Below are 26,908 nucleotides of genomic sequence, written 5' to 3' on the forward strand. Positions count from 1 at the left end.
TGGTTCAGTTGTGTCTGTAGGTACAAGATCTGATTTTCATCCTAAATAACTCACCCATGGTCAAGGAGATTTTCAGCTTTTATGTACTGCCCCCACACTGCAGTACATTAATTGGCATGACCATGTGTATGGTTTACAATTAAATTACCTTGTGATTGACCTTGTGTCAGGGCCTTGGCACTTCCTGGGTTTTAATGCAGCCTGATTGTTTTTAAGTTGTGAAGAGCTGCCTGTGGATGGCTGGCTTAATGTACTCACAACCAAGAAATTTCTTTCCAAGGTCAGGCATTTCAGGGCTTGAAGGTTTTCAGACTTTATGAATATAGCTCAGAATATATGGTTACAAATAACCACATATTTTTCTTATGATTGAAGTTTTGATTCCTGCAGGTTTTTGGCTGTTCCATTAATTGGCAGCACAAGTCTTTTATCCAGATCTATTTAGCATATTAGGGTGTCTCTGCAGATTTCATATTGTCTTTCAAAGACATGTTATAAACTTGTGAAATTGCATGATACAGAGAAAGTAGCAAACCTTAGGAGGAAAGAAGTGTTTGTTCTTCAGAGTGTAAGTTAAACTTGAGGCCACATCTCCCTTAAGCTTCTCTGTTGTCTAATAGTTCTGAGTTTTCAAAGATGATTAGGAGGCATATTTAACATTTAGCCTGTACAGTTCTGAGGGTGTACTCCAGTCGTAATGTAGTGACACAAATGTTAGTGAGCCTGTGCAAGTAACACTTATTGGGAGGATTAAATAGGACTTTTGTGTGGATGATCCACTCTCCCACAGCTTTGTGCAGTATGGCCTCAATCTGTGTTAGCATTTTTTATCTTTCCTGGTCACCCCAGAGTCTCAGACCTGCAGAACATCCTCATACATTCAGGTAGGGAGCTAGGAAAAGTGGTGTTGCTGAAGAGATGCATTGTCTGAAATGCTTCTTTTTTAGGTGCTGTAGACATTTTTCAGGTAAGATAGTGCAATTATGGTGATTGCACTTAATATTTGCCAAGAATCAGTTGATTACTTCCTACTGGAAACAGGGCCAGCTGATACAGAAGGCCTCCTGCACATTAAGTCCAAAAAGAAACACACACTATATGCTTGCATGTGCCAGAGGTCTCGGTACTATTATTGTGAAATATGTCAGGTGTATTTAACAAAGAATTTTCTGAAAGGACAAGCACTAACTATTTAGAGGTCACAGCAAAAGAAAAGGATGTTGTCAGAAGGGAGGAAGGAAGTGGTCAAAGGGAAGCCAGGGTAAGTGGCAGGGCACTTCATGTAACGTGAGCAAATGACCACAACATAATTGTAAGGTGCAGTTCCAGAGTAGTATAAACATTGGCTAAATTATCTACACATCTGTTTTTCAGACAATTTTGGGAAAGAATCTGGTATGAGAGAGGTCAGTGATTGCCAAGTGATTTGCCAAAGGCTACCAAATAGTATTACTGAAACTAAGGAGTTTTTAAACTCAGCTCCATCTTCCTGCAGGAAAGCTAGGAGCAAAGGCTTGCATGCAGATATGAAGGTGATAATTCACAGAATTGGAGGCTGACAGAGCTTAAAAGGGACAGTGAAAGGCAAGTGATGAGAAAATAAAACAACAAACAACTTCTGGACGTGAAATATATGTACAGGAGAATGCTTATACTGGGCTTTATGGTGAAAGGCCCTTTCAGGGTAGGGTATGGACCACTTGAAAATAGGAGTTTTCTCAGAATTGCCACTAGCAGAGAGTTATTAAAGGCTTTTTTCTTGCTATATAGGATGGTCCAACATGGGTAGTATGTAGTGTTGATCTGTCCTGTGGTAAAAATGACACTGCTGTGCCTTGCTTTTACAAAGATTTGACAACCAGTTGTTGCATGTTAACCATATCTAGTCCTCCCAGTTTTCCATATCTCAGAGTGCTTTATGAGAAGAGGAAAGAATCAGAGTACATAAGGGAACTGAGGCAGAGGGAAAGCGTATGATATGTCCAGTGTCAGATAATTCTCTTCCTCATTTCATCATGATCATGTGACATTAGTGAGCTTGCTCCAAAAGCTTGCCTTTTTGCAAGTAAGATGTGTCTTGCTGTTGCCATTAACAAGATCGAATTAGTGTTCACTTGATTGTATAGTGTGAAAATGAGAAGAGTCTAGATTGTGTGATGCTGTCCTGAAAACTTTGAAAACAGGAAACCTAAATGATCATATTCTAATATGCAAACATTATTCCTGGGGTATTTTTTAACATAAATTTATTTTTTAAAAATACACCTTTAAAGATACTGCTTCAAATTAACTCATCTTGTGGGTCTTTTGCCAGTGTTTAAAGAAACATCTGCTGTTTTGTGTTACAACTTCAAATTCACATTAGCTGAAGAACTCAAGATCTACTATGAAAAATGACATGACGAGAAGATCAAATAATGTTTTAAGGTATTTTTTAGAAAAAATGTTTAAAACATCTTTTTCTGATCATTAGCAACTTCATCCTTTACAACATCTAACATGAAGTTGATGAATCTCCTTTTGACCTCCTTCTAGCTAACCAAGGAAAAGATGCTTACTATTTTACAATCCAAATTTAATAATAAAGAAAAATATTCAAAAGAAGAAAAACATGCAAAAGAGATTTCTGAAGTTTGAAACCTCATAAATCCTATTTTAAAATGGAAGTGCAAATGATTTAAAAAAAAAAACAACATCATTTGCAGACAGTAGGTCAGTCAAATCCCAGGTGAGTCAGTGGGTGTTGTGGCAGAGAATGAGATCCAGTTATTTTTATTTTTCCCAACATGCTGGTTAGTTGTCTGATTTACTTTTATGACCATAAGATACTACAGTGTTTCCAATGTGGTGTGCTTGCGGTGGTTTTGTGTTGGTTATTTCTTGACCATACTTCTTCAGAGTTTTCTTAAAAGTTGTTACAATAAAATGCTGGGGATACTGCCAGAAATATGCAGTGCACACAACTGAATCTGAGGCTTCCTGTCCCTTTTTAAGCTCTGCCTCTCTGAAGCAGGATGAGGAAGGGTGGGGCAGAGGTTTTGGAGCTGTGTCAGGAGTCAGCAACGCCTGTGCTGTGAGGGGTGACTGCTCTTCAGCAACACTGCCTATACAGTTTAAACCTGTGGCTCCCCATCCAGGGATGAGGAATTCTGTCTTGACATGCTGTCATGTTAAAATATCCAGCACTCTTCCCCCCACTTTTGTTTTTTTGTTTGTTTGTTTTGTTTCTTATTAAACAGTGGTCACCAGGTATCAAATGCTACAAAAGGTAATAAATTATAAAAACCAAAAAGAGTTAGAATTTAGGAGATTTTGAAATTTGATGGGTTTTCTCTTTGGTTTTTCCTGATTTCACAACTCTCTTTTCCCATCTGCTGTGGTTTAACTCGAGCTAGCAATACAACCACTACAACTGCTCACTCACCCCCTCCCTCTCGCCACCCCAATAGGGGAGAAAAATCAAAAGGGAAATGAGAAACTCTGATTGAGATAAACATAGTTTAATAAAATAACAAAATACTAATACACTACTAGTAAATATATATAAAAAATATAAACAAAAGATACTCAAGACAATTCCTCATGAACATGTTGAGCAGCCAGTCCCAGGAAACAGCACCTGGTCCCAAAGAGATAAAAGAAAAAAAAAGAGGAAAAAAAGACGGAAAAGCCCAGAGGCCTCTGAAAAATGTCAAAAGGCCAGACTAAATGTCGCAACTGAAATTCCACCAGCTGTGCCCCAGAGAAAGAGAGCAGAAGAGAAAAGAGCAGAAGGCCCAGCTCTCCTTATTTCTGAAGCGTGATGCTAATGGGATGGAATACGCTTATTGATCAGTCTGGATATCAGTCAAGCTCTGCCCCATCTCTGCCCCCCTTCCTTGATGCCTCACACCTGTGGGCAAAGCGCTCAGAGTGTCCTTGGCTTTCAGACCAGGGCAATTAAAAACATTATCTCTGTGCTGGGCTGTTATCTTCTTCTTCTCAAACTAAGTCCAAATAATAAGTGTGCTAGCTATGACAAAGAAAGGTTTCTAACTGCATGAAGAAAATCAACCCATTTTCAGTCAAACCAGCAAACCATCTTTATTTGCATGTTTCTGATCATGTAATTCTTAAGCTTTTAAAGTGGATCTAGCTGTATAGGTTATTTTGCATATATAATTTTCACTGAGTGAACAGGATCTGCCATTTAAAGCCTTTATGTTCTCATTAGCCTTGGGAGTTTGCTTTGAGAGGAAGGTTCTTTACTTTTGCTGCTTCTTCTGGTCATAAAACTCACCAGTATAAGATGTTTGTTTGATGGTGTTATGAGAACAAACATGATTTTCTCTGCAAGTCTGATCTGCTTTCAAATACCAGGCTCATATGGCATCTTGAAAAATTTTGTGGTGTTCATTTACTTACATTGTAGCAGTATGTAGAGATACATCAGATTACTTACTGCACTTGGGCAAAGGATTATAATTTCAATCAAAAATATGGTTAATTGACACACTCTGTATGGTTCATCCTAAAAGTGGAAGCTTGAAAGAGACCAATAAATTTAATAGGACAAAGAAGAAATCATGTTGAAACTCTCCCTGATAATCCACTGCATTGTTAATTAAAGCAAAACTTTCTTTAAAAAGGCCCTTCATTGCATAATGTCTGTCTGTGAAATTAGTGATTTACCACAGCAGAGACAATTCAGGAGAGTGTCGTTTCCCCAAAATGGCCAAGCCTTAAGGATGCTGTCCAAAACCTAGAAGTTTGCGTTTTTTTTTTAAGAGTTGAACTGGCCAAATTTGTGATTGCAGAAGAGGAAAGTACCTCTTTTCAGCCAGTCAGCTTTTTAAATTATTTAATTTTCAATACTTTGTTCTTTGACTCAGTCCTGGCTCATGTAGATGGGTCGGTGTTCATTTGGCTTTTAGGAGCTTTATGTGTATGGAAGAGCCCTGCATTGCCAAGCATGAACTCCACTAGCAGCATGTTCTGCAGTCCCTAAATATTTTTCAAGACCTGGCTACCTTCCAATCTTTAGACTTGTTCTCAGACTCAGTGCAAGTGAATAAAAACATCTCTTTCATCTATGTACAGATGAGTATTCATATAGAAACATAGAATGTTCTGAATATGTCTGACTATATGGTAGCCATACCTTGGATGTAGTTCACTGTTGTGAAGTAGCTGCTTCTAGATGTCAGACCTTCCATCTCTGGAGGAAAGGTGGACCCTGGCTAAAATGGGACAGTAGCCCCTATGCAGAGGGGAGTCCCACTGGGGACTGTCCCCCAGGTGGTAGGATTAGAGAGAGTGAGGATATGAAGGTGTCACATTCTGTGAAATTAAGAGGATGCTATATATGTTGGAAAATCTTCACAACTTCCTTCTTGTTTCTCTGAGAAGTCCCCAGCATAAACGCCTTCCTGTGCAGCCTTTGGGAGGCTGATGGTTACTGGGCCCACAAGGTTTAGCACTGAAAAAGAGGGAAGTCTCTTTTTCTCAGACGGATCCCTTACATTGCCCGGGGACGCATTGCAGAAGGGCCTTGGGAGAGCAGTAGTTCGCTGGGAACTGCCAGGGGATGCTAAGAGGAGATGCTGTATAGAGGTTTGTTTTTCGCTCCTTGTTCTTCTCCCTTCAGAGGCAGATTATGATTTCTGAAGAAAAACACGAGTTTCATGTATGTGGTAACGATCTTCCAAGACATTAAGATTGTAACAGTCAGCTGTCCACATCTGATGACAGGACAAAAATGTACTGTCTTAATTTGAGGAGAGGAAGAGAGACTAGTAAGACATTAGGGGAAAGCTTTAAAGCCAAAGGGTAGTGACACAATGAACCAGGCTTTTTAGGAAGTTGTCAGGATCTTCTTTTTAAGAACAGAAGGGGTTGATGTAGATATATTAATACTACCTTATTGCCAAAAGACCTACTGAGAACACTGTGCTCATGTTTCAAGATTTCTGCAATTGTAGTGGGAGAAAGGAAAAATCAAGGAAGATATGTAAGAGATGTGATGGTGTCGAATCTATAGTTTTGAAAATTACTTTTTATAGCAACATTTTTGAGGAATCTAAACAGCACAGAATGGCATTTGCCCATGGCAGAGAGATAGTACGTGAACAGAAGTCTGAGTTGATTGAAGCCAAAAATCAGGATTAGCTTGATGACTGCGTAGGCTAGCCTGTAGTAAAGAGATTTCATTTAGAAAGACCCAGGAAATTTTAGAGGCAGCTTTCGTATGGGAATTCAGGAACAGGATTTAGTAAAAAAAAAATGCTATAAAGTATGAGGATAGTAAGATACCACAGGGAAGGAAAGTAGTCTGCAGTGGGAATTAGGTTTACTGATGATTTGGGGCTCATGCAAGTTATAGTTTTAAACAAATCTAAGATAAGCTGTTCTATGGAAGAAGTAATACAAGAAATGTAGCAACTATTAATTGTGAAAATTTGTTGTAAATTGTAAAAAACAGAAGTTTTGAGTTTCTGTTAAAGTCTGGTTTGTGTGTCTAAAAGTCCTCTTCTGCCTGCACTGGGTGGTTTGCTACAGTGAATATCACCCATATCTATGAACTCCAGTTTTCTTTAGGAAAACAAATTCCTGGGTACATTGCTGGGGCTCAGCTGAGGTGGATAGAAGAGAAGCGTTGGTATCCTCTATCAGCTGGTAAAAATTCTCAAACCTGTTTCTAATTTAACAGGAAGAGGTTTTATATTCATGATAGCTACTGAATGCCTTTCAGTGGCAATTACTTTGTACTCAGATGCCTATTGCTATATCATTAACTCCTGATTTAATAAAGTTGTTAACTATTGGCAAGGACTGCAGTGTCTGAGATAAGGGTTCTGTTCAAAATGCTGTTCTCTGCAGAATTAACAGCTTGTCTGCTTTCTTACCATACTACAGCACAAAAAACTGGTGGGTGAGCTACTTGCATGAGGTACTATTACAAAAATGTGCATTTTAAACAGAGGAATCAAACTCCAGAATCCTGAAAGGGTGACTGAAATTCAGATAAGTTCAAGCTTTGAAGCAGTGGTTCCTGACCTCACTTAATTGTGAGGTTTTTTAGTGAAAATATGGAAATAACTTTTTTCCTAGGCTTATTTAAATCTGTAGTTGTGACTTTTTAGTTGAAAAGCCTTTACAGAATTATTACTTAACTTGTTGTATTTTAATTTGTTTCTAGATAGAGGACGCTCCTTGGATTATAAAGCATTTCAAGCACAATGGCAGATCCCATCCGCTGGGCCCGATACCGTTGGCAGCGACTGGTATCTACAGGGGGTGGAGAAAGTAGCAGCAGCAACAATTCAACTAACAAGTGCTATCAATCATCCAAAACTGTTGGCAAACATAGGATAGTAATACCCTGTTTGGGACATTTTAAGGAAGAGTATGAAAAAGTATCAAAACTATACATGAACAATAAAATACAGACTACTAAGTATACTTTATTGAATTTTTTACCACGGAATTTGTTTGAACAGTTTCACAGGTAAATAACTCGTTTTGATCGTGGTAATTCTCCTGAAGTGGAATCCTTTTATTTAAATTTGTGTGTTGCTATATAGACAGGTATTAAAAAATTATTCTTCCTCCCGACCTGCCTATCACTTCTGAAAAGGTCTGTGTTATCTGGCCGAAGTCTCTTGAGAATCATTAGTGTCGGGCTTATCCTTTTCTCCATATTCTATGTAATTTCCACTACTTCTGTTCTTTAGGTTATTGAAATATTCCTTACTCTTGGAGAACTGCCACAGAGCAATCTGCAGTAGGATTTTCAGCTCATTTCCTGCAAATGAGTTTTTCCCCTTCTTTCATGTCTGTTGCCTGTTTTTTTCCTCCTCCTTCTGCTTGGAGGACTGCTAATTTCTAAAGTTATGCAGGGAGGTTGTAGGATGGGTCCCTTTTAAAACATGTTATCTCCCCCAGGAAATGATAAAATTAAGTTTAAAAGACCTGGAAATTTGGGGGAGTGCAAGTTCACCCAAGCATTACTAGAAGACATGTCTGCAGGACAAGTTTGAAAATACAGGAAAATTCTTTGTTTCTCCATTTTCTGATCATGCATATTAAGCAAGTGTGCAGCTAAGTAATCTATTGACTGGAGAGTGAAAACAGAGTTGTGGATACTTACTTAAATTGCAGTTGGGGTGAAGAAAAGTTAAATTACTGCTAACGTAAGTGTTTATATAGCGTGAAGTGGGGGAATAAGGATGACTGTCTGCTAGCACCACTGTCTGTCTGCTAGCACAGCTAACTTCCATGTTTTCTATTTTTTTCAGAGTTGCCAATTTGTATTTCCTATTTCTAGTTGTCCTAAATTGGGTTCCTCTGGTGGAAGCCTTCCAAAAAGAAATTACAATGCTACCTCTAGCAGCGGTTCTGACAATTATTGCAGTGAAAGATGGTCTGGAAGATTACTCAAAGTACAAAATGGATAAACAGATAAACAACTTACTAACCAAAGTATATAGCAGGTAAGAGATAAACCAGAAAGACTGTTATTATTTGTCACAGAATCTCTAATTTCCAAATATTTCTGTGGTTTTGCAAATTGGAATTCACTTTGAAAATTTTCTGTAGAAGTTAGTGGCAGAAATTGACAACTTTTTACCTGATATTTTTGTCTTACTATATTAGTGATGCCATTGCTTGCTTTCTTTATGAGTTTATTTTGTCTTGCTTACCTTTCCATTTCCATCCTTTCTCTAAATCTTCTAGATACAAGCTGGCTGTGGAAGTAATTTTCTCCCACCGCCCTCCTGGGTTCTCAAATCCTTTCCATCCTGTTTGGAGGGCGAGGTAAAAGGGTGGTGTTGTGGAGTGACCCGGGCATTCTGCTCCAGTTGGTGTTGAACCCTAATTGGACTTACTTGGCCTTCATAATGGGGTAAATTGGCCTACATAAAAAGTTATGCTGATGTAGTTTTCAGTACCCAAGAGGTAGTTCTAAACAGCAAAACAAATGAACTAGTTTTCAGCTTGCTCAGTCTCCTGAGTAGATTTACTTTGTCAGTACTTCGCAGCTATCAAAGTTCAAGTCATACCTGCAGTAACTGAGAGGCACATCCTGTTTCAGCAAATCTTCCTTCCCTTTTCCTGTGTACCTCTGTTATTAGGTGTTTTTTTGTTAATTTACTTCAGAAATTTTTCCTTCAACTCTTTTTTTTTTTTTAAAAATTCTTTTCAAGGAAAGGTACTGGTATGAAAAAATTCCTGTAGTGTTATTTGTATCTATCCATCTTGTGGTAGACATGGCTGTAGCTTTAATTAAGCTTTACATACTTTCCATTGTGCCAGTTTTCCATCTGTGTAGAAAACTAGTGATGAGCATCTTAAGGAGAAAACAGATGTGGCTTATATTGGTTTAATTTTATGTCAGCATTTGTTGCTTCCTTTTTTTGCTTTGTTTGCACTTTGAAAGCAATGTAACAGCCTCCACCTTACCTTCACTGGAGAAATAGTCATCAGTACACCAATTAATTGTGTGGGCTTTGTACCTTCTGTTTGTAGATAAGGATTTTCTAAAGGGTACTGTCAGATAACGCAGCCCTGAAAGGGATGGGAGCAACGGTTGATACAGGGAATATTTTTCTGACATTTTCTTTGTCGATAGAAGTGTCTGCTTCTGTTTCACTATTTATCAGATGCATTTTAGATAGGTAGCACTTTGATTAAAGCTAGTAGGTAAGTGCCAGTGTTCAAAAGCTTATGTCTGTGTTGTAGAAGCTGGGTGCGCTTCCTAACCCCTGGGTGTGTGTGCGCTGCTCAGCCAGCCTGCAGTGAGAAGCAGGGAAGGAAGTACAATGTGCAAGACAGCCCTAGCACAGCCCAGACTACATCCCAGTCTGGATGACTGAGAAGCAAAGACTGTGGAGAGAGTACACGTTCCTCTCTTTAAACATAGCTCTTGGGTTAGGCTGTGCAAGGCAGAAAAGCCAGACAGTCACTGAAGGCAGTAATACTTTGTGCAAAATCATACTGCATCCAGACCTGTGCAGTGCTTGTAACAGCAACTATAGGTGTTTCATCGCCCCTGTTGCATTAGCCTGTGACTGTGTGCCTCCAGAATGCTCACCTTGCATCCTATTCACTGCCCTAAACCTGATTGTGTTTGCACAATCACAGCTTCTTTCTATGTAATCACAGCTGCTGTGATTACATAAAAGAAAGATTCTTCATCTGGGCTGAGGACAGAACAGTAGCTATAAATGAAAAGTTGAAAACAGTTCAAACTTAGGTACATCATGCCTGGATATTTCATATGAATAAAGAATTTCAACTCAGTGCTGGGAGGCTTGAGCTTTTATTGACTTCCTGGGGTATTAGAGAGTCTTAGTACCTTATCTTCAAAATTAATAGAAAAAATATTTTTAAAGCCTCTAAATGCAAGTATTTATATCCAGAGCATCAGTGAAGTGGTTGCTGAATATTCTTTGCTCACTGCTAGATATTAATTATTTCAGGAGACAGACATTTTTGAAAGGCCCTATCAGAAGGGAAAAAGGTTTGCTGTTCTTGGTTGCATAATTGCAAGAAAAAGTGGTGACCCAAAGAGAAATCCTGAAAACACTGTTTGCTTTCTTGGAATAGTGAAAATACAGGAAACAAGTGGGCTGAATTTTAAATAGAGCTAAAATAATTCTGAGAGGGTGCCTGGAATGTAATTCACAGGAAAACAGGGCTTGGACCCCAGAGCTAATTCTTCATAATTATATTCACCTTGAGCTAACAGACTATCTCATTGGAGTTTTTTTTAATGACTTGGAAGCATAAATTAACTATTAGAGAAATTTTCTAGTTATAGTGTGTTTCTCTGAGCTTTCAGTTCATGCGTTTGTAAAAAAAAAACAACAAACAAACAAAAAAAAACCCAACTGTTTTTTATATGTTTTTCAGGAAGGAGAAGAAATACATGGATGAATGCTGGAAAAATGTCAGTGTTGGGGACTTCATCCGGCTTTCACGTAATGAAATAATTCCTGCTGACATGGTGCTGTTATATTCTAGTGATCCGGATGGGATCTGTTACATTGAAACAGTGGGCCTTGATGGAGAAACCAATCTAAAGCAGAGGCAGGTGGTGAGAGGATACTCAGAGCAGGTGATAATTGTGCATTTCTAGTGGTATAACGAATTTGACATGACAGTCAACTAAAAAACAAAACACCCACCCACGTCCCCTCTCCCAAATAAACAAACACAAGCCAACAAAACGCAACCAACCAAATAAAAAACCCAGCCCTCAATAGCTCAGCAACCCTATCTGAAAACAAAATAACTAGGTAATTTCTAATTTGTTACTTGAGTTATTTTGGAGCATGTTCAGTTAACCCAGATAAAGAGATGTGTTTCAAATAATGCAGTGTTTAGGTAAAGACATAATTTATGGTGCATATTGTGTCACATGTGAGAAACTGGAATTTTTTAAAGGGAGTTCTGTGTTGTATAAAGAACTAGAGAGAGGAGCAGATAATATCTTTTCTCTTTAACTGTTTTTTTCATGTTGCAAATGTATTTTTAGCTCCAATTCTAGTCTTTCAAGGATTTATAAAACCTTTGGAACTCTTAGAATTTTTCTGCTGCAAGCCTACTGTGAACAGCGTGACCTGAGTCATCTCTCCCTTTCAAGACTGAGCATGACTGGGTCTTTGAGGGTTTACATACTGAGTAGTGGTGGGAAATCAGTGGCACTATGCTTTTGAACTTTGGAAACCATGTGGTTTAGGCTTTATAAGCAGTTCATAAAGGCCTTTTCAGATACGGAAGAGATGACTGCTATTGTTTTAATACCAGACAAATAAACTTTATTTGGTGTTATACCTAGCAGACAGAATGCTAGAGGCTGGCACAGAGAACATGGTATCAAAGAAGCAAAGAATCCTGGCATTTCTGCAGTCTTCAGCACACCTGGTACTGCTGCTGAAACACTGTGCTGAAGACAACAGCAGGGAGACTTGGTGCTGTCCATAAGAACAGACTGTTTAGTCCTCTGGAGATAAAATTGCCTGAACTGCCTCTGAATTGCCAGCAGTAGTGGAGAAGTGAGGATGAGCACCTTGTTGTACGTTAAGACTCCTCTGTTACTCAGCGAGTATTGTTAATACCAAAGCCATGATGTGATATCCATAAACAAAGCTGTTTCTTACCCCCTTACAGTGGCCAGTGGCATGCGTTCTTTTTTTTTTTTTTTTTTCTTCTTGGTTTAATCTTAAAACAATAAGGCAGAAAGGACCATTTGATATTTCTGTAGATATGTATCATTATGCAAGGCAAAGTTCACATGGTTCTACAGGCTTACATTATACTGAGGTAGCCTTGATCTTATACCAGCTCCTGCTACCAAAGTATGAGTTCAGTCTCACTCAAGAGACTGTTTTCTCTCTTTCCAGAATGCTAGGAAGAGTCATACTGTCCAGAAAAAGCAGCAATTCTCTCACCATTGAAGACTCTTCATTTTTGTCCTCAAATGCAAAAAAAACCCCAACAAAGTAATTGCAGGATCTTCTTGTCAGGACTGCATGATCGCTGAATGTAGAGCCACAGTCAGCTTCACAGATCTCTAATGCCTCACCAGCTGCATTTCAGCCAGAGCCTTTGTTCTTGTAAACTCAGGCTGAGTAAGACTGGCAGTGCTGTGCAAGAGGCTTACTGCCTGACCTCCCCCTTTCTTAAGAAATAAACTGCATCAAATTAAAGAAAATCTGAAGACAAGGACTAAAATGACTTAACCTGTTTGCAAGGGTGTTAAGTCTTACTTCTTTGTGAAAGAGCAAGTAGAAACACAATTAGAAAAGTTACCCATGGGGCACCTGTTCTGGCACTTGAACTCCCTTTAAGAGAAGGCATGGCAAAACTGAAGCATGAAACAGGAGCAGAGTGTAGTCAAATTTAATTTTGGCAATTCAGAATAGCATTTTTTTATGCTTAAATGACAACAGGAAAGAAATTGAGAAAGTAACTCAAGGCTTCTTGGGTAACAGCAGGTAACAAGGCACAGAACACAGTGTCTCCAACTACCTTGGTATTCATGGGGAAATACACAAAACAGCTGAGGACCTTCTCCCTGAGGGTAATGAGCTATTTGGTAAACAAACTGATACTGCTCTGCTGCTTTCCAGATACTCAAATGTTGTTTCCAATTAAGAAGAAAGTAGCCTCCTTTTCCTTCCACACCTCGCATGGTTAGCTGAACCAAGCACAGGTTCAGTGGGGTGAAGTAGCTAATGTGCCATTAACACTAAATCGCTCTGAGCAGTGAATGTTTCCTATGACATTGTAAGAGAGGCCACAGGACCACACTGGTCTGTTCCTTCCCAGCCTGTGTGGTCAGACTGAATCCAGTCAAGCTGCAGCATCCTCAAACCTACCGGAGAGGAAAGTGCTGTCCTTTTCTTCCAGGCAGCCTAAGAAGCCAAGCTGGTGGAAGGAGATGCCTACTCTCCTATTCCACCTTAGCTATGCACCCATTCCATTCCCATGCCATCTTATCTAACCATATATTAGTAATGATAATAACAATAGTTTGTCAGGAACACAGCATGGCCAAAGCAGCAGGCATGGCCTTGGGAAGTTGCTTCTCTTACTGTTCCAGTGTGAGAATCTGATGCGGAGCTTATCACTCCAAGCTACCTTACTGAGTTTCCATCTTTATTTTCCCCCCTTTTTAGGGACCTTTGTACAAAATCCAAATAATTTTAATTCTGCCCTAGGAAATCTTCTGTGCCAGGAAACATAGGAAAGCAGCTTCAGAAGTAAGGTGCAAAATCATCTACTCTCAGTGTTTGCTTTGTCAAAGTTAAGATTAGAATGAACAAATATAGGCCATAAACTTACAGTCCAGGAAGACTGGAGTGCTTATATCAAGAAACTTGCTTTTGGACATAGTTTCTGTCACCTCTGTTTTATACTAGTATAGACCTAACTTCTGTGCCAAGCGTAGGTTACACCTTGACTTTTTGTGGTTGCTGTTTCAAGGTATATTGCAAGAAGCTCTTACTAAAACCTTTACTGCTATTACAAATTGTTTGACAAAGTCAAATGTTTTAGTAGTCTATCAGGAATAAGATGCTTTCACTGCAAGTGCATATCTGGAGCAGTTTCCAGGCTGTAGAAGAAAAGAGTCGGTTGCTTTGGCTATTTTACTTCCTTTTGGGGGTAGTTCTTACTCTCTTCGTGCTCTTTTTTTGTGTAACCATTGTATGATGTGAAATGCTTGAAAAGCATGAATCAATTATACCATCTAACACTTTACAGAAATGTTGTACTTCCTGTACTAATAAACATAAGGAGGGTCAGTGGAGAGAGAAGTCTTTCATAGTAACTTAAATTAACAGTCTGAAGGTATCTGTCTGTCTAAGGCTGTGTTCATATTGACTTCAGGTTAATACAGTGCAATAAAGAAATACAGCAAACAATATGTAATTTTTTATCAGGGCAACAAAGTATGCGTTTCAAATTCTACGTGCAGTATTGTGTTTTAACCTCGCAGTTGCTATTCTGCCAGTTTGAAGTCACCTATTTGTGGGAGTTCAGCCTTCTCGGAGACCTGTAGTTGTGTAGCAGTATTCAATTACACCTATGAATTACAGATTTATCCTTGCAGTTTGAAACCTTAAATTGGTAATTCTTTTTTTCTAAAGAGTAGAACATATTACTTTCCAAAGAATTAGAGGAAGGTACGTGGCTTGGAAAGGGCTCTGTTATACCAGAGGCTAGAGGCATGCTCGTATGCCATTAAGTGAAATTAAATTGGAAGTGCAATTGCAGATAACTCTAAGATAAGGCCTTTTGGTTTTTTCTCTTCTGTTCAGGTTTTATTCTTTATTAATAAAGGATATTTGTTTTGCTTGGCTTTTTATTGAAGAGCTCACCTGCTCTTTATTCACAACATGTACTTCCAATTTTTCATAACAGCCCTTTGTTCAGTACTGGTAAGGCTCGAGCATCATTAAAAAGTTATACTTTCTTTGCATTAACACAGATAGTATTCTGGTCATAGTATTGGAAAGAATGGCTGTTTAAAAGAAATTCTACTTGCAGAGAAGACATGACCTCTTTTTTTTCCTTGTAAGAAAAAAAAAATATGAGAGATCTCTGCTTTTCAGATGTTCTTATTGCATTTTTTTTTCTTCTTCTACCCATCTTCTTCTCTCCAGTGTTCTCAAAATATCAGCAATTCGACTGCTATTTGCCAGGATTTGATATTTACTAGGAAGTCCGTCCATGCTGTGTGTGATTTACACTGAGTAGCAGATCATCAACAACATGAGCAACTTAACAGTTTTGAAGCTAAATTGTTAGATAGTAATATGTGAACCTATAAATTTATGATTTAAGTTCCATCACATTTTGTCTGAGTTCTCTGTTTTTTGTTTTGTTGTGGTTTTTTTCCTATGGCTTTAGGTCTCTGAAATTGATCCAGAAAAATTTTCCAGTAGAATAGAGTGTGAAAATCCCAATAATGACCTCAGTCGCTTCAAAGGCTTTGTGTAAGTAGGATTGGTGGCTCTTTAAACTTTTGTCATTTGCTTCGGTGCTCTTACTGATATTCAGAGAGCTTGTAACATTTGCTTTAAAAAATAATGACTGTATATATAGAAGTCACTACATTTGCATTTCTGAGTGCAGCCCAACACATGAAGCTCCATCCAGAAGGGCTTTCTGAGCAGCAGATTGTGAACTGGGAAAGCCTACTAGTGCTTTTTATTTTTTATTGAATATGTTCAATATCTTAGCTCAGGCTATTTTGCAATTGTGTATTCCATATTCAAAATAACTGTTTCAAATCTGCTCTTAATAACATGTGATATCTACAGTATTCAGTCTGGACAATGGCCTGGCTGGACAAGCTGCATTACTCACAATTGGAAATGGAAGGACTGGCTTCCTCTCCTTCTCTGATTTGTTTTGTGTAACCACCAGTGACTTTATCAAACTCCTTTTGACCAATGTGACTGTGTCCTGTCTTTTTATGGGTTTATGATTTTCTATACAGTTGGAAAACAGAATACCGGGGTGACTGATTAATGTCTGTATTCTTCCCTGTGGGCTCTGATACATTAGAAATACAAACCAAAAAATAAATATCCGTAAATCTTATTCTCTGAGGAAACACCTTGATAAACAGTGGACCTACCTGCACTGAAAGTATGCCACAGGAGTAATGATGCTCACAGTATATTTAAAATGGGATTTTGTATTTTGTTTGAATTTTTTCTGATGTGGGCAATCCAAGGAGAAGTCAGGCTTTCAGACTTCCAGTGTTTGTCTTCAGCTCTTTTCAGTAGTGTTGCCTACTTCTCATATGCCAGCTGGCAAACACCAGGCTTGTAAACACAAGAACTTTTAATACAGTGCCTACACGTCTGGCTTTTCAAAGATGATCTGCATGCGTGTTGCCACATTCTTTTGAAAAGCCTGATCAGAAATGACAGAATGGGAGTCAGTGACTAGCAGCTCCTTTGGGAAGTCTGCTCCGTAATGGTTTTGCAAAGCCCGACTCAGAATTGCTGGAGTCCTACAGCTGAAGTAATGTGTATTTTTTCCAGTGAGCACTCAAACAAGGATCGAGTGGGCCTCAGCAAGGAAAACTTACTGCTCCGAGGGTGCACAGTAAGAAACACAGAAGCTGTTGTAGGCATTGTGGTATATGCAGGTTAGTGAACCGCCCTGGCTACCACAGATTGCTTTGCAAACAAGATAGAGTTATGTGCCCTAGAAACAGTATTCTACAAAGGGGAATTACGAGAGTGAAAGCTTGGATCCAGCGAAAGGCAGCTGTAGCAACAAATGTTGAGAATGCATGTCTGGATTAAGTTTGTGTCCATTTTAACAATGTAAAAAACTTACGTGTCTGGTTATTCATCGGAGGCCAACTCTGTTCCATGTGAACAGGTCACTGTCCTCAACTGTTGTGGTGGTAAAACCTGGTTTTGAAATGGGCATGGAGATGTGTGGCATGCTTAGGGTTTTTTTCTGGTCCAAGACTGAAACTAGTGCTCCTCTTCAGTGTTCTGTATCAAACAGCAGAGGTTTTTAAACTAATCAATACGATCTATCCAGCCAGACAGTTGTAATGCAGGCACAGGATTTTGTAGAAAATATTGGAAATAATATAGAAAATGTCAAGAATGGGTGTGTTTCTATAGGAAGTAACATTATTGACAGTATTAAAGTTAATGTATCCATGACAGGTTTTGGTTTAGCTTGTTCACTTTTTTTTTTTTTAGGACAGAATTCTTATGTTGCAGGAGCAGTTAGTTTGCTCATATTTAAAATTTGTGTTCAAATATTAGTTAACAGAAATGTCGCATTTCCCAGAGCTTTAGAAATATAAAGCACTTGTGGTTCTGATACCTGTTCTTAGAGAACTTCAACTTGTGTTGTGGTTACAGGTCATGAAACCAAAGCCATGCTGAATAACAGTGGCCCTCATTACAAGCGCAGTAAATTGGAAAGAAAAGTGAACACTGATATTCTTTGGTGTGTTCTGCTTCTAATTTTGATGTGTTTAACTGGTGCAATAGGTAAGTGAGAATCAGCAGACTCCTGCTATTTTCCTCTCTCAGCCTACAACACTTAGTGTTTTATTTTGGGACCGATTCTTTTAACAACCCATCTCAGAAGCTGTCTTTGTCCATGTGTAATTCCATAGCAGTTGAGGATACTGCCAGGTTTTAGTTCATGTTGTCATGTTTAATCTGGAGTGTGATCAAGAAGTGTGTTTCTGGTACAAGTTCTTAGGTCTGGAGCCTGTTTCTCCAATTCATTTCTCTTTTCTGTCACTAACTGCTCTGCAAAACTCCCACTTAGGATTTTTCAGGTAACATGAGATGCATGTACAGCATTGTGGGGAGAGGTCTAATGCGACTGGAGTTGTAAAGGACTTGATATTTTAGGGATGGATTGAATAGTGAGCTTGAGTAAATCTAAGCAGACTGACTTATGACAAATCAAAAAAGTGTTTAAAACATGTTTAAAAAAACTTCTTCAGACTACACTTAATAATGATGACTTGGTGTTCACAGGCTAACTAGAAAGTGGACAAGGCAAGGATAATACAATTAATTGGCAGAGGTTTTTCTAGGAAAAAAAAAGGTGTGTATGAAGTGTAATTAGTATTCCTTTAGTTCTGGGGTAAGCTGTATAGATGTGCTGTTGATGGAAATATATGTAAGGTATTTGTTCATGTATGCATTGATACTTAATTAATTTTAATGGGGTTCCTGTTGAGGAAAAACTCAAGAGGTAAAATAATAGTTTACAAGCTTAGAAAGAACTGCAGAGTGTTAACAGTGAACACCATGACCCTGAACTGTGATACATTTTACATGCAACTGACTCACTTTATCTTCTTCTTGTTTTCGAGGCCATGGAATTTGGTTAAGTAGGTATTCGGAAATACCTTTTTTTAACATCCCTGAGCCAGATGGGAAATGGATTCCTCCAGCACTAGCAGGATTCAATATGTTCTGGACAATGATAATTTTATTACAGGTAACTTGAGTCTGCTTTGAACATGGGTCATATTCTGCTCTCATTTATATCCTTGAAGTAACTCTTTAGTTTCAGTGGAGCTACTTACGTTTGTAACTGGCCAAAGAGTTTTGTTTCATTTGATCTTCTTGTTTTGTTTTGGTAGGTCTTGATCCCGATTTCTCTCTATGTTTCAATTGAAATTGTCAAATTGGGACAAATTTATTTAATACAGAATGACATTGATTTTTACCATGAGAAAACAAACTCAACAATTCAGTGTCGAGCACTGAATATTGCTGAAGACCTTGGCCAGATTCAGTATATTTTCTCTGACAAGACTGGAACCCTCACTGAAAATAAGATGGTTTTTCGGAGATGCAGCATTGCAGGATACGAGTATTGCCATGAGGAAAATGGTAAGGCACTAAACCTGTGTCCACAATGGGTCATTTTTCTTCTCTCAGGGAAGCTGAAAGTTTTTATGGGGTCCAGTGGACTTCATGAGGTTTGTAGGGCAATACATACCCATGGAAGGCATAAATTCACACTGATCCTGCTAATAGCCATGCATATTCCCCCATTGTTTGGATCCCTTCATATATAGTGTTACATATAGTTAAGAGACTTATATATATGAGACATACATAGTTAAGAGACTTGAGGACTGCATGTAAAGTGCTGCTTTGCAGCTAGTTAAGTTCCAACATATTTGATATCACAAACAAATTATTCTTTACTCACTCTGGAAGAAGTCACACCTACTGTGTTTTGCCTCTCCTTGCAATATTCAGAACCCAGAGCATTGGAAAATTGCCCATCTAGTCTTTACTATCTCAGTTATGTCTTTTTTTTTTTTCAACTAGAGTGCCATGCTTACTTGTCATTTTAGAGTTCAAACATCCTGTTGACTGCCATAACAGTGTGTAGTCTATCTCAAGGTTTCAACTTGACATACTGTTGCCCTTGAGGATAAAGTAATCCAAATACGTATGTATGTAAGTACTGTTAGCTGCAGACATTTGCTGTTTTGCTGGTGAGCAAAGCAGGTATTCCATTGAGATCAAAGGTGAGGTGCTGACAGGTGGACAGGTGAAGCACAGCTGTGTCTTGAACCCCCCTTTGTGGTTTGGTGGTTTTGCTGCCAGATAGAACTGCTGCTTACAACTGTGTGCAAAAGGCACACCCTGCTGGCCACAGCAGTGGATCAGTTAAGCCCTTCTTTTGTTGTGTCACAGGAGCAGATGGTTACAAACCATTTGTACAGTAATTTCTGTACATATTTTGAAAATTTTACAGTGTGGGTGTCCAGGTGCTTCTTTGGCTTTCCATGATTATACTGGGAAGGATGACAACAGCAAAGTGCGAAGAAATATTTTTAAGTTTCAAACTTTGTGAAGGAGCAACTTAAATAAAAAGTAGAATATATTTTCAGAGCATTTTCTAAAGGAAGGAAAAATATTTCCCAAGTGATAAACCAAAGTGTAGTGCGAATGGTGTATCTGTGGCTGATCTTCTCATTGTGCCAGGGAAAGTATTATATGTCTACTGCTTACTTCTGCTAGTAGTTTAGAGTTATCTTTCAAAAACAGAAGTGTGTTAATTATGTTTATAATTATTTCCTGCTGTACTCTGTCTTCTACCTCAAGGGTGAGCATGTGCTTCTTCCTAACAAATCTGGAAATTATGTGAGCCCTGAAAATCAGTTTGAAAAATGTTGGAGGTCCTGTGTTTTAGTCCCATTTTACATTTTTTCAGTTGCAGAGAGCTGCTGTTTGTAAGGCTCCTGCTACCTACAGTAAGAGTTATAGTCCAAGACAGTGCAGTTGTTTGCATTCAGGCCACTTAATCCATACATACATATATTTCTGTATTTATATCTGTATTGCCTAGGGTAAAGAGGTGCACATGAGCGAAGCACACAACAGCTATTCCTTCAATTCAGCGTAGTCCTCTATACAGGTGCCCCCATGCAGTGTTCTGTCAAAAGTAATGTGTGCCCTTTGGATGGTGGCAGCAGAGCAGTCTGGTGTTACAAGAGATGCTGCGTATGTTAATTGAGACAGAGCATGCAGGCTTCTCAGCAGCTGGGAATCATACTGGAATGGGCATGTGTTGTCCAAACCTGCCTCTACAAACACCTACTCAGTCACTGTTGCTGCTTTCTGCTAAAAGGTGTCAGTTCCACATGTGGGACATTATAATTGGTAGTTGTGGAGAGCCACAGTTTGTTACGTTCCCACTTTTTAAGAACTGTTTTATTAAATTCATGTTGACATCAGGGAGATAGCCTGCTGAGGAAGGTGTAAACTCTGGTCTCTCTGCTTTCCTTGGACTCATCAGAATGGCAGGATAAGAGACAGGAGGCTTTCATTTATATTCCAGAAAGAGAAGGCAACAGGAAATAAGGCGAACTTAACAGTCTAACAAATCCAGCAGCCCATTTCCTGAACATAGCTAATCTTCCGTGCTTTGGCTAGGAGGAAAAGGACGCAAAAGTGACGTGAAGATCCTATTTCCATCTCATTTGAGCACCAGAGCTGGGGACTGTGAACTGTGGATAGGTTTCCTGTTTGCATAAACCAGAATATCCTACTTTTCACTTATTTTCTGTATGTTAGCTGCCACCATAAATAAGAAAAAAGAAACAGGGAATTAGTGGTGTAGCAGGAGATGTCTGTATATGAATACTGTTTTTTTTTTCCTGGGTTGCTGTTGTTTGTATTCACAGATAAATGAAATAAATAGGTAATGCACAGCTCTCAGAACAGGTTTTTCATTCTGTCAGTGGCTGCAGACATTGAACTGCTAGTGTATGGTCATTGCATGCTATTTTCACTGTGATAGGTAAAAACTGAATAGTGTACAGTGATCTAGTGCTGTCTGGATTGAGACTGCAACCTCTTGCATGCGGTCAAACACTGTCCCAGAACTCCAGTGCAAACACTTGGGTATGTTCCTGACAAGCACATGATAACAGAGGCATGTTTCCATTTGCTACAGACTCTCTTTACACCGCTGATCTTCCAAGTTAGATTTGTGGGGCACAGAACTGCATTTGTACTTTCGGTGCTAGGGTGTTAGACATGTCAATACAAAGTTTGCTTATTGAACCCTCTTTTCAATTAAATACTCGGAAAATGTGTACGTGTGTGTGAGGGGGTGTCTCATACAGAAAGGATAAAAAACACCGTTTCAATGAATTCCTGTTAAAAGTTGTACTTGTCAAACCACTGGCATACAATCCTAGAAGAGCATCACCAAGAGGTGGTCTTGTCCTGTTTCTCTGGCCTAAGACCGAGTTGTTGCTATCACTGTTTATGAATATTTTATTTTGTTTCTTCAGGACCTCCAGTGATGACCAATTCACTGCTTTTTCAGGCATTCTGTTCTGTTATGGCACGTCTCCTCTGACAGAGTTTTGCTGACACCTAGCCTGAGTCTGTCTTGGCACAGTGTATGACCATTGTATCTTCTATCACCCACAGCGTGCATAGAAAACAGGCTCTTTCCTTTCTCTATGCAGTTGCCCTTCTTGTACTTGAAGACTGTTATTAATATTTAACTCCCATTAACATGCCCTTCTAGAGGCTGTGAAACTCCAGCTTATTTTACTGTTTCCACACAGCTCATGTTCTCTAAAACCCTAATCATTTTTCCTCCCTCTTCTGGATTCACTCCAGTAGAGTGTTGCTCGTGAAGTGCAGTGTCCCAAACAGGAAGTCAGTGTGACATCTTGTTATGGGATTTATTTTTCATAAATGGTGGATTATTCTTAACTATATGCTAAATTGCTTACTTTAAAGATTTGTTTCCTGAACCTCCAGACAGTGTTTTAGATTTTGATTTTGCTCATGGAACAATAATTCTGTTTCCCTCTCCATAGCAAAGAGGTTGGAATCCTATCAAGAGATGGATTCAGAGGATGAGGATTCAGCTGATCATCAGTGCGGCACTTCAATCCATATGTCAAAATGGCAGGGGCACAACTGCAGAGCTTTGAATGAACCTTTGAACAGAAAGTCTTTGGACCAGTTGCCTGGTAGTTCCCCTGTGTTAGGAAGGGAAAATGGAGCAGGTGATATGCCGCACTCAGGACATGTTGCTTTCAGCAGCCCCATTGTAAGTAAAAGCTCTTGGTTTTGATGCTAAATTTCTGAAGTGATTTGTGAAGGAATATCGTTTTACCCCCATTTGATCACAGTGCTTATAATTTAAGAAATCCTTTCTCTTTTCCATCAAAACCAGAGCCTCCCACGATTGTTTGTCTGCATCCTATTTACAGCTGGCATTGCAGATGTTTGTTGGGTCACGTAGGTGTGTGCTTTGGTTCTTACTTCTCTAAGTCCTTGGTAACTCCAGCTAAAATGACCAGCTTCATCTTAATAGCAGTTTGTTCTTTTGTTTTAAGAGTTTTCTAGCATTTTCTTTTGGTTTTAGTATGAAATATCTAGATGACCAATATTTATTGGAGATTACAAGCAGTAAAAACTCTGCTTCTGCATGTGAAAGTGTCTCAGTAGCGTTCATCATATTTTATCTCTGTTGAAGTGTCTGAACTAAGGTTCCACTGTTTACCTGTCTGGGTATGAAGTTTGCCATTTCTAATGGGCTAGCACAAGGCAGTGAAGACACCAGAGTGTTCCTCTTTATCATAATGTAACTGACTCTGCATCCGACAGGAGGGAAGTTGTATGAGCTTCTACACTTCATTCATCTGTAACTGATCTAACCTCCTAATGGACAGTTTTGTTCATTTCATCAATAGGAAACGGATGTTGTGCCAGATGCACAACTGCTGGAGAAGTTCAGACAGATTTCTTCTCATTCCTATCAACAATCAGAAGAAGCCAGCAGCAAGTTATCTTTGGAGACAATGTACATCACTGACTTCTTTCTTGCACTGGCAATTTGTAATACTGTTGTAGTTTCGGTCCCCAATCAGCCACGTCAGAAGGTAAGAAGGACTTATTTTTGTCTATTTGGCCATATTCATAAATGAATGAGCTCCCTTTGGTTTGATTACAAAAGGAGAAAACAATTAACTGCCATTTAAAAAATTATCCTTTTCTCCTGTATTGGTTGGTCCTGTTAGAAAGAAGGACATTAGTGTAAACTGATAGGATACAGTGAGTTAATGTGTAATATGATGCTGGTAATGTTTTTCCAATGCAGAGAAACTTGGCTTCAATATTTTTGCTTCCTTGTATAGACTGTTCATAACTTTTAAAAGACAAATTTTGAGATTAAACTGCACTTGTGATTTTTTTTCTATGTTCTAACTATCTCTTTCCAGATATGTTCATGTCTTCCTTTAAGAGTACCCTAACACTCAGGTTACCTTTACCTTTAGGTTATTGTTGTCTGAAAGATAAGAATAACCTCAGAAGACTCCCAGAGTACTGGAACTAAGAATGCTCTTACCTGTTCCCTGATTATTTGAACAGAATTCCAGCGAAAGCATGGAAGATCAAGTTTCATATGTGTAATAATCTGAAGAAAAAATGCATTGCAGTATGACATAAAGTGATCTCACATGGAATGTACAATGCATTTGCTAAACTGTCCTGGTTTAATGGTCTGGAGTGTGTTTAGGTCTTCCTGAGACCACTTGTTTTCAGAGCACACAAACTAGCATCTTTTTAAAGATACTACTATTTTTTTTTAAATTTTTTTTTTAGAGTGGGATTTTCATAACCCCATCTTTTACCAATTTTGACTGTGTTGCAGGATAATTCCAAAGATCAGCTTTTATTTCCTTTCCCTCCATCCCCTGGTGATTTCCATTTGTTGACTTTGTCTTTTGAAAAAAATGTTTCTGACACATGCAGGATTAGATTTTGGTGTCCATTTAGGCAGTGAACCGACAACCATGGCTGAAGACATTCCCAAAAGGTATCCTGTGGAGCAGCAAGTACCTCCTATGCATAAATAAGCCTGGTATTGTAGCATGTTTCCAGGCATTCCCAGAATGTGTAGCAGGCAGCCTACATGTCCACATGTGGATGGGGCAGGTGTGTTCATAGTTCCTAATCAGCCATTCCTTAAAGATGATGCAGAAAAATATACAAGCAAGATTCTCAGTTTTTTAGAGAATAATATTTCTGGATGACTAGCTATCAGGAGAGAAGATCCCCAGGTCACTAGTAGGTAGGTTGGGAGGGACAACGTGACGTGAGGTTTCCAAGTTCAGGATTAGGAAATGACATGAAAGAGCTCAAGGCAATGGAACGTTTCAGTGCTCCCTTAGGGAGATAAAATGAGCCAGCACTGTGCCCCTGTGGCCAGGAAGGCCAGTGGCATCCTGGGGTGTATTAAAAGGGGTGTGGTTAGTAGGTCGAGAGAGGTCCTCCTCCCCCTCTGCTCTGCCCTGGTGAGACCACACCTGGAATATTGTGTCCAGTTCTGGGCCCCTCAGTTCAAGAAGGACAGGGAACTGCTGGAGAGAGTCCAGCGCAAGACAACCAAGATGATTAAGGGAGTGGAGCATCCCCCGTGTGAGGAAAAGCTGAGGGAGCTGGGTCTCTTTAGTTTGGAGGAGACTGAGAGGTGACCTTATTAATGTTTACAAATATATAAAGGGTGAGTGTCACGAGCATGGAGCCAGGCTCTTCTTCGTGACAACCAACGGTAAGACAAGGGGTAATGAGTTCAAACTGGAACACAAGAGGTTCCCCTTAAAGATGAGAAGAAACTTCTTCTCAGTGAAGGGTAACAGAGCACTGGAACAGGCTGCCCAGGGGGGTTGTGGAGTCTCCTCTGGAGACATTCAAAACCCGCCTGGACGCCTTCCTGTGTAACCTAATCTAGGTGTTCCTGCTCTGGCAGGGGGATTGGACTAGATGATATTTTGAGGTCCCTTCCAATCCCTAACATTCTGTCATTCTGTGATTCTGTGAAAGGATGTTCCTAGTCTCTATTTCCGTGATGCTGAACAGAGACACATTACAACTTGCTTGCAATTGCAGTAGAACTGAAGTCAGAGACTGTTCTTTCTTTATGCTTTTCAGTGTCAAAGGAGAACCTGCTTCCTGGTGATAATTCATTCTTAACTCTTCACCATAATGAGAGATTAATGTCAGCCTTGCATGCCTTATTCCTTGTTTGTAAACTATTAGCTACCTGACTGTTCTGAATAACAGAAATTTTCTAACATTGGTGAGAGGGACAGCTGTCTTTTGTTTTAGATTCAGACATTTAAAAAATATTGATAAGGTACTGTATTTTTAACAGTGCTTGTGGCTCATTACTGTGAGAGGTATGGAGTTGATTTACTCTTCACAGGTATCTTGTTAATTCAGAACAAGAATTAAAGCCTTTAGTTCCATTTACCACAACTTTTAAAAGTTATAATGTCGTACTAACTGTTTCATTACTGAAATGGTTCTAAAGAGAAGCATACATGGAGTCATGAATCAAACTTGGAATGCATACAGTTTTTAGATCTGAAGTATCTTTATAATTCTTTTGGTTTGAATAATGAAGCTGTTACAGAAGCTGTTTGGTGTACTCATGGTTATATGCTTAATTGAGCTGGCCATCTTTAATACAAGCGGTCAAACTCGTGGTAAATTTTAAAATACCATGTTCATTAAGAAACATACGTAGTTTGTAAGTGTCCCTCTTTAGTGTGATAAAATACGAAGATTTTAACCTAAATCCTTTCTCTAATTGTTCTGTTTCAGATGAGATTCTCTCCACTGGGTAGGATGCCTATTAAATCTCTTGAGGAAATCAGGCAGATGTTCCAGAGGTTGTCAGTCCGGAGACTAAGTTCTTCCCCTCTGCCAAGTGTAAAAGAGTCATCGTCTGAAAGCCCCAATAGTTTTGTGAGCAAACTGGCTATTTTCAGAACAAAACTGTCTTCACCTGTTTTGGATGGAGCTGCCCAAAGGGCTGCTGAACCTCACAATACAGACAGCCCCGTAAATTCGCAAGTGCCTCAAGAACTAGAGATGGTGAATGTAGCTGCTGGCTGTGAACACAACAGTGCTGTGTCATCTGTTGAATTGTCTTCCTTACCTAAACTGTGTTATGAAGCTGAGAGTCCAGATGAAGCTGCCTTGGTTCATGCTGCCAGGGCTTATAAATGTATTTTACAGTCTAAGACTCCAGATCGAGTAACTGTGGACTTTGCAGGTCTGGGATCTTTAACGTTTCAGCTTTTGCATATCCTGCCTTTCGATTCAGTGCGGAAAAGGATGTCAGTGGTGGTTCGGCATCCAGTCTCCAACAAAGTGGTGGTTTACACAAAAGGTGCAGATTCAGTCATGATGGATTTATTGAGAACAGCATCTGAAGGTATCTATAGAACTTCTGATTCTTTGCTCACCTTTGCTGTTCTTCAGTACAGTTGAAGAGATGGCCTAATTAATGAGAAGATACCAGCAAACAAGCAGAACTATTACCTGTGAATAGGAATAGTTCTTTATAGGGA

General features: G+C 39.2%; 1 protein-coding gene across 7 annotated transcripts in view; it reads left to right on the forward strand.

Moving 5' to 3' along the window:
• Nucleotides 1-26,908, forward strand: part of ATP10D (ATPase phospholipid transporting 10D (putative)) — a 48,588-nt gene that overhangs the window by 4,216 nt on the left and 17,464 nt on the right. For 3 of the 7 annotated variants that reach the window (XM_065060819.1, XM_065060824.1, XM_065060823.1), the window contains 11 exons: nucleotides 7,178-7,486; nucleotides 8,277-8,471; nucleotides 10,894-11,098; nucleotides 15,400-15,485; nucleotides 16,545-16,651; nucleotides 17,391-17,522; nucleotides 18,365-18,492; nucleotides 18,638-18,890; nucleotides 22,358-22,593; nucleotides 23,240-23,428; nucleotides 26,157-26,772. In XM_065060819.1, the coding sequence (XP_064916891.1) occupies nucleotides 7,218-7,486; nucleotides 8,277-8,471; nucleotides 10,894-11,098; nucleotides 15,400-15,485; nucleotides 16,545-16,651; nucleotides 17,391-17,522; nucleotides 18,365-18,492; nucleotides 18,638-18,890; nucleotides 22,358-22,593; nucleotides 23,240-23,428; nucleotides 26,157-26,772 (2,416 nt within the window). In that variant the 5' untranslated portion in view covers nucleotides 7,178-7,217. Of the gene's footprint in view, nucleotides 1-2,314; nucleotides 2,428-2,535; nucleotides 2,729-7,177; nucleotides 7,487-8,276; nucleotides 8,472-8,751; nucleotides 8,885-10,893; nucleotides 11,099-15,399; nucleotides 15,486-16,544; nucleotides 16,652-17,390; nucleotides 17,523-18,364; nucleotides 18,493-18,637; nucleotides 18,891-22,357; nucleotides 22,594-23,239; nucleotides 23,429-26,156; nucleotides 26,773-26,908 lie in introns of those variants that run through there. The other 4 variants (XM_065060820.1, XM_065060822.1, XM_065060821.1 and 1 more) reach the window with 3 other exon arrangements.

Source organism: Columba livia, chromosome 4 (assembly GCF_036013475.1).
Source record: "Columba livia isolate bColLiv1 breed racing homer chromosome 4, bColLiv1.pat.W.v2, whole genome shotgun sequence".
NCBI lineage: Eukaryota > Metazoa > Chordata > Aves > Columbiformes > Columbidae > Columba > Columba livia.